We start from the raw sequence: 13,317 nt of genomic DNA, 5'->3' as shown, positions 1-13,317 counted from the left end.
TTACTGAAAAGCAATTAATGATTCAATAACAAAAAACCCCCAGCTCTCCCTGCCCCATCTCAAAACAGCTACCACAGTGCTGGAAATACTACAACCCGATAAAATACTACAACTTGATAAAACTGACCGGCAGCAGATTCCAGACAGAGAAAAGCAAGAACGTTGTCACACTGCACGTAATTAATGGCTGGGGTTTCCTGGCACCAGATGTGGTGACAGCCATGTGCTTCGATGGCTTTAAAAGGAGATCAGCTAAAGTGCATGGGGTGAGCTGACTAGTGCAATTGTCTCACTTGGTTGGAGCGGTGGTTGGAGCCATTGCGAAAGGCTGCGTGGTCACACTTTCCTGACTTATTTGGCCCCAACTACTTCCTTCCTTGCCCCCCTCTCCACCCTCCTGCTGAAGTAAAATGGTTTTGCCCAGTTCTCTCGTTTGGTTTTTAAATTGAACTGTTACCACAAGCATCTGCACTAGTGATGTTGCGAGCAGAAACAATAGTGCTAGCAAGGAGAAAGGACTGGATATATGTATGGGAGGAGGAGGCCTGCTGGTCTGTCTGATCATCCCAGTAGTGGGGCATTACAAGCTTCATAAGTGCAGTCTTAACCACTCAGCTCAAGCCCATGCTGCCACCAGAATCTCCTCACTGCCTGCCTGCCTTCCCTTGCTGGCTTTCAGCCTCCAGACACGACAAGCCAGCACGTTCAAGAGTACAGTGCCTGCCTCACACCCAAAGTGTGGGTGCTGCTAGAGTAGAATATCAATTTATTACAAATATGGAATGGGTATTATTACAAATATGGAATGGGTATGGAATGTCAGTCCACAGAGCAAAGTGGTCAAGTGGGCCTATATCAGTGATGGCTCTGACCTGGAGGAATGCTCTGTCCCATGAGACCAGGGCCCTGCAGGATTTAACTTCCTTCTGCAGGGCCTGTAAGACAGAGCTATTGCGTCTGGCTTTCAATTTGAACTTAGCCTGATCTTTAATTCCCCTTCCTTCCCACCCCCTTCCCTTTTTATGAAGATTACCCACTCCGGGATCCCACAGCTAATTCTCCCCTGGTCTCCTCGCTGGCCCAAATAGGACTAATTTAGCCAGCTAGCCCTGGTGATTATCTAATGTTTATTGGATGCATTTTCCCTCTAAATTGATTTTTGAATTCTGAATTTATTGTTATCCTTGTTTTATATTGTATTTTATGCTTTTTTGTTGTTGCGTCAATTAAGTGTTTAAAATATGCTGTTGGCCACCCTGAGCCCGGTTTTCTGAGCCGGGAATGGTGGGGTATAAATAAAAAATTATTATTATTATTTATTAAGGTGATCGCACAGATACACTGGTCCCAAGTTGTTAAGGGCTTTATATATTATTAGTAACACATTGAACTTGGCCCAGTAGCAAACTGGCCACCAAGGCATAAGTGTTTCATGTGAATAAGGTCTCCATCCTGTCAGCAGTTATACTGCAGCATTCTGCACTAACTGCGGACAATTTAGACTTCAGTGTTGAAATACAAATTCCATTTGGATTGTACAAGGCAGATCTTTTTTATGCTCGCTGTCATTTTTTAAAAATATATATATTCAAAAAACAGACATACAGAGAACGAACAGACATACCCAAAAATAGACATACAAAAAAAGAAAAAGAAACTTACACTGTACATAAATGAAAACCATTACCGTCTAATATGCCCCCATGTGACTTCCCTTCACCACCACTCGACATTCTGTCTAGTTATTAATCTTATTAACTTTGCGTCTTTTAAATATTATTCCTTATTTATCTATTTTGTCTGATTATCTACTCTACAAACTTAGTCTATGCATATCAACATATTATCCTTAGAACAGTATTTTTTCATACAGTCCCAAAGCATTTCCATTCCTTCGTTAATTTCTGATTTGTCTGATGTCTTATGGCTGCTGTTAACTTCGCCAGTTTTATAAGTTCACATAGTTTACTTATCCATTCATCTTTTGTTGGGATAACAACTCCCTCCCAATTTTTATCAAGTAATAATCTGGCTGTGGCTGTGGCATATAAAAATAGCCTTTTCTTATCCTGTGGGATGTCTTTTCCCAAAACACCTAATAAATATGCCTCTGGTTTCTTTTCAGTAGAAGTTTTAAACATCTTTTTTAGCTCTTCATGAATACACCCCTAGATTTTTTTAATTTTCTCACAGCCCCACCATACATGAATCATTGTCCCCTCTGCATTATTACATTTCCAACATAGATTGGTTTTTAAGTTACATATCTTGGTGAGTTTGGAAGGTGTCAAATACCACCTATAGAACATTTTCATTATATTCTCTTTAACAGTGTAACAGGCAGTAAAGCTGATGTCCACCCTCCAAAGCCTTTCCCACTGTTCCATATATATTGTGTGGCCGATATCTTGTGCCCATTTGACCATAACTTCTTTTAGTTCCTCATCTTTTAGATTGCATTTCAATAAAAGGTCGTAAGTTTTGAATATTAATATCTTATTATTTTTTAATAATACTTTTCGTAATTTAGATTCTTCTCTCCAAAACCCTATTTTTTTGTCTGAATTAAATACATTATTTAATTGATGATATTGAAGCCAGTCGGTGAGGTAATGTCTTATCTCCTCAAATGTTTTGAGCTTCAGTTGTCCCTGATCTTCTTTTAATAATTGACTATAATTTGCCCAATTACTTTCTGCATTTAATTTTTTTACTGCAAATGCCTCTAGCGGGGACAGCCACCATGGCGTTTTTGGTTCTAATAATTGTTGCTATCTGGTCCACACCTTGCATAGAGCATTCCTTACTATATGGTTAGTAAATCCTCTGTGAACTTTCACCTTGTTGTAGCCAAGGTAGGCGTGCCACCCATACCTGTTATTAACACTCTCCAGATCTAATGTATCTGTGTTCTCTAGAGATATAATTTTTATCAATTATAAGATTACCATCTTTTTAACCGTTTTAGAATGCCTTTTTTTCTCAAAAAAATTGCAGATGTGTTTGTCACCTTGGGCAACTTTAGGTGGAAGGGCAGAATATAACACAATAAAACTTATTGCAGAAAGCTACACTTTCCAGAGTGGCTTAACAATCAACGCCTTTTCACAGGGAACTCTGAGAATCATTTCTGTGAGGGGAATTGGGGCCTCCTAACCACTGTCAGCACCCTTAATAAACTACAGCTCCCAGAATCCTTTTGGGGAAGTCATGACAGTTTGAAGTGGTATCATAGTGTTTTAATATTTGCTGTGAATTTGGCCTCAGTCTGGTTCCTTGTGCTTAACCCTGCATGTCTTTGCATGCCTGTCTTGCCCTACCATTGTCTGGCAATCATGTGTGTGAGGTCTTGTACACTGTAGGCTTGTGTCCTAACCATGGTCTACACCTGCCAGACTAGGACAGCTACCCCTGTGCTAAGAAGACTGAAGCTTTTCCACTGAGCTCAGTTGGGAAACTAAGTACAAGGCCTCAGATGCTTCTGCCACATGAATATTTCCATGTTTGCCATGGAGTAACATCAAGCTGGCAACAGAAGAGTCAGTAACACATATTTTCATTTTGCCACCGCTATTGAGTCTTCAGAGAGAACATGAAACATCAGTATTCTTGGAAATCAATATTAAGCCTAATGCTACTGTCAACTTTATGGGAGGTTAATGGCTTAATGCTAACTCACTAACATTAACCTTGTTTCATTCCCTATCAGAAAACCAATTGTGGCAAAATCCTGTCACTTGGTTCTATGAATGACTGTGTTTGGAAGTGAATATTTACAGTACTGCACAATAATGGCCGAGCCCACACAATGGTCAAGTTCAAGCAACAACTCAAGGATTATGAAGCCAGGAACAAGCATTGGGACTAAACACTCCCCTCCTTGCATTGTGTATGAGCTTTGGCAATGAAGATTCTTTCTTGGGTTCAGTCAGTGTTTCCCCAGTACATTCAAAACAGGGAATTCTGGCTTAATACTAGTTAAAGAATCAGAAAAATTAGGGACTTCCGGGTTAGCGCCATCGGCGAATGGCGGAGTTCCTCCGATTGGAGGAACGGGCTCCGTGGAATTTGGGTCTTCCCGCCGCGGCGAAGGCGGGGACCCGCTAGAAATCCCAGGCGGAGGAGCCTGGGAATGTGGGGTTCGGCAGAGCACCAAAAGCGCCTCCCCTACTCGCGGGGAAACCCATTTTGGGGTTCCGGAGCGAAGTTGGGTGAGCAGCGCGGTGCTGCGAACTGACTGCTACTTTCACGGAGGGAAGCCGCACAGCCATTGCCGGAGAGCGCTGACTTTTTCCTGTTGACAATTGGATTTTAAACAAGTACCCGTGAGTAAAAATGGAAAATTGGACTAAGAAATTCTTGAATTAGGCACCGAAGCGGGAAGGTCTAAACAGGAAGTCCGCCTTCCGCTTTTTGTAAATAGACTGAAGCAAAAACCTTGCAATCTAATAGCCGGGAAAGTTGTTTTAAAGATTGAAATTTCCTGCATTTACAATTAATAAAACCCCCCTGGAAGCAGGAGAAAAGGGGGGGGGGAATTTGACTGTTTAAGCCTGCAGGAGAGAGAGTAAAGGAAAATAAGTTTCCATCGCCCCAAACCTGGGAACGGGGTGTCAGGACAGAAATTTATGGAGACGTCCATTGATTGAAAGTGGAGCATTTTGACAGATAGTCAAGAAAGAGAAACAAATTAACTTCAATGCTGCTTTCTGCATTTTAAAGAAACAAAGTATTCGAAAATCGAAAGTAACTTTCCTTTGTTGGATACGTTTCAAAGATGGATACAAATAGAAATTGTGTCCCCTAGAGGGAGCTTGTCAGTTTGTTGCTGCAGTTTATTTGGAGACCTTACAGCTGCGAGATTGAGATCGTGGGACCAGTCGTTTGACCTTGAATAGAAATGTGCTGGGAGGAAGTTTTGGTGTCTGCCCTTGGCAAGACAAATGCTATGCTGGAGCAGTTGCATGAGAGGATAAATCTGATGAATGAGAAGTTGGACTTGATGACTGCCGTAGCCAGTGAATATGAATTAACGGGAAATAAAGATAAAGAAATTATACAGGGACCAATTCAGGAAACTGGTTCGACTGGGCAAGTCCAAGGGCAGTTGAAGATGGAGGAGGCTGTGACCGTATCTCAAGCAACACAAATGGAGAGAGCTGAAGCCCTGCAGGAGCAAAAGCTGCTGTATTGGAAGATTGAACTTGGAGTGGGCTTGGAAGTGCCTGGAGTTAAGGAGGCTCCTAACTCTGGTGGGACTATGAAACATGTTGACAATTATTTTTTGGAAGACTACCTTTTGGATTATAACGACGATGATGGGGAGTGGGACTGTGGGGAATGGGCTAGTTTGATGAAGGAAAATGGAGATTATTACCGGTTGGAACTCCCCAGAGACCTACTCCTCAAGGAGAAAGGGAAGAAATTAAGAAAGAAATCAACAAAGGGCAAGGAAGAGTGTAAGTACAAACAAGAAGAAGAAAATCTGCAGAAGGGGCATAGAAGAGACTTAAGGGCCTCGGACATAAGGTCACCAGGTTGATGGACTGGATATGGACAGAAAGGACTGACATAACCTGAGATCAGGAAGAAGGGACGTTGGACAAAAACTGGGGGGGGGGGAGTTTATAAAAAGGGAATTTCTTTTTATTTTTGGAATTAGTGTAATACTAATGAAATATTTGGGGAAATGTTGGAAAGGAATTATTTGGCTTTAGTAAAAAGGATTTAAGGATTTAAGGAGTTATGTATAAATATGGTTTAAATTTTGAATTTTGAAGTTTTTAAGGTAAGATAAAGTTAAACAAATTAAGGTAAACTGAATAACAGAACATGGTAAATGATGGAAAGGATTTGTTGAGTTAATTAAATAAGACAGACTGTTAAGACAAAATATTTAAATAAGAATTGAGAAATATGGGAAGAATTTGCTGAAACAATGAATTAAATTAGAATACAAAAAGGGAGGTGTGAGGAAGTCAAGAAACAAGCAGATGAAAAGATGTAATTTGAGAATTGTGTTTCTTTTGTGTTTCTTTTTCCTTTTTTTGTTTTATCTTTTTGCTTTTCTGTTGTATTTTTTTTTAATATATATATGCACTTTTGAAATTTTGAATAAATATCATTCTAAAAAAAAAGAATCAGAAAAATTAGCCATGAATGATGACCCAAGCCTGTCAGGAGCCACTGTGCTGATGCCATGTGTGGTTCAGGACACCACAGTCAAAGAGCATTAGGATGGCTCACTCACAACCACCAAAGTTCAGGAAAATTAGCTTGCAACTCAGGACATAGTTATGGCAACAGGCAATGACGGGTGGATTGTGATGTACAAGAAAAAAGGCCTCAGATTAGTTTGCCCTGAGTGCTCACTGGAAGGACAGATCCTGAAGCTGAGACTCCAATACTTTGGCCACCTCATGAGAAGAGAAGACTCCCTGGAAAAGACCCTGATCCTGGGAAATATTGAGGGCACAAGGAGAAGGGGACAATAGAGGATGAGATGGTTGGACAGTGTTCTCGAAGCTACCAACATGAGTTTGACCAAACTGCGGGAGACAGTGGAAGACAGGAGTGCCTGGCGTGCTCTGGTCCATGGGGTCATGAAGAGTCCGACACGACTAAACGACTAAACAACAACAACGAGAGGCACTTTGTTACAGACATTGTTTTTTCAATAGAAAACAAGGTGCCGGTACTCACCATGAAGTTGTTACAGTAGGTGCCACACTTTGAAAATTTGGGGGGAGGAAGGTTCCCTTGAGTACCCGGAGGGGGGGGACACTGGTTATAGAGCTGGATAAGTGACGGTGGCAGAGGTGGTGGCTGGGTTCCATTACACAGAATTGGTCTTCAATGTCATTGCTTTTTGCAAATGAATGGAAAGCAGGCCAGTGATAGCTCCTTCCTCAGCTGACCTGTATGGATTAGCTGAGGGCTGTGTATGCATGCACATGAGATTAAGTGTATGAGAGCATGGGGAGACAATACCTAATGCTGCTATGCAGCCCCTGAAGAGTTGACCAAGGACAAATATGGCCCTCAGGCCCAGAAAAGTCAGCTACCCCTGGGGTAAATGGTTGGGACAGAGAGACAATCATCATAATCAAGAAACATATACTTTCTAAGTACAATATATGTTTCTGCATTCAAACACTGTGCATTCATGTTGCCTTTTCTAGATAGTAACAATCGCTACAATAAAAGCCAATTCAAAGTTTTGTTTGTTCAGGAGAGAACATTAAATAATTGCATCACTAGCCTGACGTGGGCAACCCTAAGAGCAGCACCAAAAGAAGAGGCTGCGTGGCACAAACCATGGGGATGACAGAATGTGTGGGGACAAGATGGGGACCACTCACCTAGGTGCCTTCCATTTAAGCCATCTGCAGAGCCAAATATCTCAGCGCAAGCTCTATGCCAAACATTCAAACAAGCTGTTTCACTTGGAGTGCAGCTGGCATGCAGCGCAGTTGACTTCATGGGCTCCACTTGCCTTGCCCAGGGTGTTATCTGCTCCCGGATACATGGACACACATCTATAGGATAGGCAGGCTCACAGTGGACCAACACAAACTTTAAAGTGAACAAAGCTTAGTCTGTGGGGCTTATACTTTATTGGTTAATCATTACCAAGGCTTGAAAAGAAACTGAATTCTGCCTTCTTTTGGCAGGGTACGAATCGCTAAAAGGATAACTGTGTATACCATGATCATTTACTCTCCGAAGCGGGATTGGCTTTGGTCCCATCATCTCTTTTGTGGACTAGATCTGATAGGTTGTTAAATCAAAGGAATTAATATTTCATCACCTGTTTTCGCTTGAAGGTCTGATTGGATGACTGACCTTTTCTTCTTTCTGCCCCATCAAAAACCCTTCCAACAGGGGTTTACGTCTTGCCTAATGAGGTGTATTGTCAGTGTCACTGAACCATGATAGCCTTTTTATGAACTGTTCACTGAACAGCATCTTTCTGGACTGCAGGCCATCTTGCAAATCGCCATATGGTCCTCTTGGAAGTTTCATTTCAATGATAAAACCCCCAGGAACCGGGGCTGTAATGACATTCCCCCACCCGCCAACACTACTTCACGTCCTCCTGATTTAAGAGGCCAACACTACTCCCCTGGATTGCAGCACCTTTGGTGATCTCAAGTAATTTTACTTTTGACTATTGTATCAAATCCATTCTGCTACTTCTTGAAATATATTTGTGATATTTTAAAATCATGTGTAGATTGGAGCTGCTGTTCCTCCCCTGCTATTCCCTCGAAGAGGAAAAGTTTCGTCCACTCACAACTCAAGGAAATGAATTAGAATGGGAGTCTTTCTTTAAAAGACTTTAATACCTCTCCCATGCCGCTCCCAAACCGCTCTTTAGTGCTCAATCAGAGCAAACGGCAATTTGGATTTTCTCTAGACTGTAGCTTACTCCAATTTAAAACTAAAGAGCAGGTTTTCCCTGGGAAAGGAGCAGGGCAAGAGGAAAACCACTTGGACTCATGTGTTTTAAACGTGGGACAAGCAGAAGTGTAGACAAGCCCTGAAATGCAGGATGTTCAAGCACAAAGCACCAAAACACCTTAAATACTAGCAACGTAAGAAGAATCTGCTGCATCAGGGCAATGGCCCATCTAGTCCAGCATCCTCTTCTCACAGTAGTCAACCTGATGAAGAATGGTAGAGGGCATATAAACTAAGCCTTGCTCCTGTGATAAAGAACAGATATGGAGAACTGGGGGGTCCAGTATTTTTTTAATCCAGGTGTTTTTTGCCAACCTGGTGCTCTCTAGATGTTTTGGACTACAACCCTCATTAGCCCCAGCTAGCATGGCTCTCCTGGATTGGGCTGAAGGAAACTGTAGTCCAAAACAGCTGGAAGGCACCAGCTTGGTGAAAGCTGCCAAGATCAAAAAAACCCAAACAATTGAGAATAGGGTACTCTTTTGCTTGCTCGCTCTTTTTCTTTTGTTGGGGTGGAGCATCAAAGGGAGGGGGAGAAATCCTCACTCTGGTAAAGCTGGAAGCCCTGTACGAAACTCCCATCAGGATGCCTCAGACACTTGGTTGCAGATGTAGAGTTCGGCAACTCAACTCCCCCTCCAGTAACCACAGATGGCAACATTTGCAATGACCTGCAAAGATGTATTACGCACAAGTCAGTTAATCTTTGGCAATTCAGTGTAGTTAAGACAGCAAGCTTAGATTAAGTGGTTTTCTTTTAATGAAAAAAGACAGAATGCTTTCATTTTCCTACATGTCCCAGTCCGGATGCAGTTTCAAAACCTATCAAGCAATTGACTCTCTTGTTACTAAGAATGCTAAACATATTAGGATTAATCCGTTCCCTTCGCTGCCTTTTGCAGTCGTCAACTCCTTGAAAGTCGGTTAACGTTTGGAGCCCCACTGTACATATAACCTTTGTTTTCTACACAAAGCCGTTTGAATTTTTTACTCTCAGATGCTGGGTAGAAAAGTTGTTCAATCTTGCAAACACAAACAGAAACCTAAAACCCACCCAATCCTCCAGTAATTCTGTGCTTCCACTAGTTCTCGTGTTAAAAAAATAGCGCAGTGGCAATAACAAAACAAAAAAGTACTCGCAGAGAAGCAGCCGTCGCCGACTGCAAACAAAGGGAGCTGAGCCGTGGGCTGGGTGTCATGTTACTCAACCATCTCTTTAAATCGCATGATACTCGCCACCGCCTTCTCTCCTCTCCCTCTCTAACTCCCCCCCCCCCTCAATTTTCTAAACACAACCGTGACGGACAAGCCACGCTATCCAATGGCAAGGAGAAGGACAGTTTTGGCGCCTTGCCACACTTCGCCTTTTACCCAATAAGGAGCCTGGGGAGGCGGTCCGACGCCCTGGGTAGAATGGAGCGTCTACCAATGGCAAGAGTGTTATTGCAGAGAAATAGTATTATGTTAATCGATGTTTTGCTCGAACTCACTCGGTGAGAGCTTTAAAAAGCGAGGCAGCCCCAGGCAGGCTTGCTAGAAGCGGAGCGAGGCGCGGAAGGTGGGCAGGTTAAGGCGGAGGGGATCGGGGCGCGCGCAGGTTATTCCGGGCCCCCAGCGAAGGGAGGCGGCGAAAGCCCAGCCCTGCTCTCCGGGGTTGTGATTTGGATTTGCCAAGGCGATCGGACCCGCTGCCTCGTCGGGCGGAGAAGGAACCTGCCCGCTCCCTCTTACTACTACTACTACTACTTCTACTACTACTAGGCGCCGCCACCATCATGTCCAACGTGCACCTCTCGAGCGCCTCGGCTCTGGAGCGCCTGGCGGCTCGGCGGACTTTCCCGCTGCACGCTCGCACCGGGGTGTGCAGGAACCTCTTTGGCCCCGTGGATCACGACGAGCTGAACCGGGACCTGAAGAGCAAGCTGCGGGAGATCTGCGAGGACGGCCAGAAGCGCTGGGACTACAACTTCCAGAGCGACACGCCGCTGGGCGGCCCGGGCAGGCTGCAGTGGGAAGAGGTGGACGGAGGCGCCGTGCCCGCTTTCTACCGGGAGACGCTGCAGGTCGGCAAGTGCCGCTTCCCGGTGCTGGTGATCCGCTCCAAGGCGCCTCCGCCTCCAGCTGGAAGCGCCGAGGCGCCTCCGGAGGCCGATCCCCAGGGGACGGGGGTGTCCTCGGCCCCCTCCCCGCTCAGCTCTCCGGGCAAGACGGCCCCCTTGGAAAGCACTAGGTCGGCGGGCGAGGAGCGCCTCAACCAGGAGAACCGGGCCGCTCAGCTCCACAGCTACTCAGGGATTATAATCAAGCCTGTCCCGTGCGCCGCGGCGGCGCTGAAAAGGGCGTCGTCGGCCAGTGTAGCGCACATCACAGGTAAGCAGCGCCGCCGTCGGATTGGGTTGCACTTGTGCCTGTTTTTTGGGGGGGTTGCTCCCACTTTGCCCCTCCCAGCCCGAGTTATGGGGGCGCCCCACCCCTTCCTCATCTGCGCGGCGTCTTAAAACTTTGCCCGGAGGCGCTGCCTCTGCTTAAAATTCCGCGCAGGTACCCGGGGGTTGGTGGAGCGGGGAAGGAAAATGCTTACGCAGCACATCGCGGCGGCGGCTGCCTCCCCTTTGCGACGTAAACAAACCCCAGCAGCTGCGGCGCCCGCCGCTCGCCGACAGGGGGAGCCCAGAGCCAGGCGCTCCGTGGCGGCGCCCGGGCGAGCCAAGCAGGGCGGGTCCCTGGTGTGCAACGCGATTGGTTTTCTCCCGTTCCTGACCGAGGGTGGGGTGTGTCCCTCTCCAGCTCGAAGCTCTTGGCTCGGGTGACCCCCCAAAAAATAACACACACGCACAGAATCCCTGCTAATCCCTCCCCTCCCTCTTTCTCCTGGGTCTGATCCGCAGATTTCTTCGCCAAGCGGAAAAGAGTCGTAGACTTGAAAGTGTCCGGGGATCATCCCAGCGCCTTGCCAGCTTCGGTCTCTGCTGTCCCCGCCGAGCAGACCCCCCGGAAAAGGCTCCGATGAACGAGGTGAGCGAGCGATGGGTGCACGTCAAGATCGCCTATTTTTTAATACTTAGAATTAGAAACGGGTGCGAGTTTTGGGGGGGGAGGGAGGGGGGTTTCGATCGGCCTTGGGAAGCAGCTCGCCCCTCCTGCTCCGCCCTGCCTCTAGAAGAGGGGCGACCTCTCGTGCGTGACTGGTCGTTTGCAGAACAGTCGGGGCCGCTGCCAAAACTTGGCGGGGATTGCAAGGGAATGGGAAGGTAGCGGAGGCTTGCAAAAGGAGCCTCTCCTGACTGGTCAGTTGGGTGTGTTCCCCATTCTTCTCCCTCGGGCCCCCGATCTGGAGTAACTTCCTGATGGTCAGATATTGCATGGGGCTTGCTTGCTTTTTTTTCTTTTTTTAAGCCATTCCGCCCCCTCCACCACCGCTTTTGCTGACTCATCAGTTGCTCCTCGGGGGAGGGGAGAACGAGGAGGAGGGGACGGGCGGGGGAGTCTCTTTGTATCGGCCAACAACTCCGTCCAGTTGCGACGTCGCCCGGGAGTCCTCTGTGCAAGTTTGTGCTATGTATGCGCTTGCTCTTCTCTTGCAGATTTTGCACTACAACACCGAAGTGATTGTTTCCTTGGAAACACAAGAGCTTGAGAGGCCCTTCCTCCTCCACACGTTAAAAGGGACTGGCAAGAGAGACCCAGAGTAGGGAGGAAGAATCCCCTGGTTGTGTGTGTGTGTGTTTTTCTTCTTCCCCGTTTTGTTTTTTTCGTTCCTCCTCTTCTACTCGTGCCCCAGAAGGAACTGCTTGTACCTCCATGTAGCAAAAGTGGCCCGACTACAAGCCACCTGACGGAGCAGTGTTAATTTACAACTGTGCAATGTATTACGTTTTATATATATTAAAAATGTATTATGCCTAATGTGAGTACACTGGCCAGAAGTGTAAAAGCTTTAAAGTCATTTATATAAATGTTTAATCTCTGCTGATCTCTCAGTGCAAAACAAACAAAAAAATGTATATTTGTAAAAAAACAAAACAAAAAAACAACTTAAGAGTTATACTAACTTATATTTTCTATTTATGTCAAGAAAAAAAAAGCGGATAACTTTGGTTGACACCCAGTAGTCTGTTTTGTGTGTTTGGTTTTTGTTTTTCTTATTTGGTTAAGCCAAAGGGCACTATATATTTGCTTTTTTGTTATTTACAAAAATGTAAATTTATTTTTATAGTGGTTTTTTTTTGCATTCACAAAATGTAGCTATGAATCAAAATTAGTTATTACTTGAAAATAAATCTGATACAATGGTTCCTGAGCCGGTCTGTACCACTGCCACTGCAAATTTATGCCACAATGTTAAAATAAAAAGGAATCAAATGTCAATAAGCTGCCTTATAGCTTTTATTCTTATCACTCTGTGATTGGAACCCCCACCCCAGTGCACACAATTTTATTTTCTTTGGCTTCTTAAAATTCAGTGTAACATCACTGTTAATATTATGCAATAACGGTCATTGGTTCCTTATGTAAGAGCAGGACTGTCAGCCTCTGTGTACTTTGAGAGCAAACCTGATGGATAGACTGACATTAGATTAAAGTTATGTTCACCTCACACCTGATTAAACAACTTGCATAAGAAAGTTTGGCTGCAGACGTTGTACTGCACAAAAACCACACTCAAGGCAATCTTAGCCCTATTCCATTGTCTCTCTCCCACACCCAGTGGATACCTGCATTGAAGAGAAAAGCTGAGTATCTCTTTGGCCCTACCACACTGTCTCATCCCCATGTTTCAGATGCACTACCTGTCTACACCTTGGGATGGGATATTTGAAGCAGGGAGCCTACTCGCATGGCCTAATCTATTTT

General features: G+C 45.1%; 1 protein-coding gene across 1 annotated transcript; it reads left to right on the top strand.

Moving 5' to 3' along the window:
• Positions 1 to 9,260: 9,260 nt before the first annotated feature.
• CDKN1C (cyclin dependent kinase inhibitor 1C) lies at positions 9,261 to 12,834 on the top strand. The gene is made up of 3 exons (XM_083588823.1): positions 9,261 to 10,833; positions 11,352 to 11,478; positions 12,048 to 12,834. The coding sequence occupies exons 1-2, from the start codon at positions 10,239 to 10,241 to the stop codon at positions 11,471 to 11,473; spliced, it is 717 nt and encodes a 238-aa protein (XP_083444949.1). The 5' UTR covers positions 9,261 to 10,238; the 3' UTR covers positions 11,474 to 11,478; positions 12,048 to 12,834.
• The last annotated feature ends 483 nt before the right edge of the window (positions 12,835 to 13,317 follow it).

This window comes from Podarcis filfolensis (assembly GCF_964270895.1).
Source record: "Podarcis filfolensis genome assembly, chromosome: 1".
NCBI classification, from domain to species: domain Eukaryota; kingdom Metazoa; phylum Chordata; class Lepidosauria; order Squamata; family Lacertidae; genus Podarcis; species Podarcis filfolensis.
This window is presented reverse-complemented; position numbering and strand designations above follow the sequence as displayed.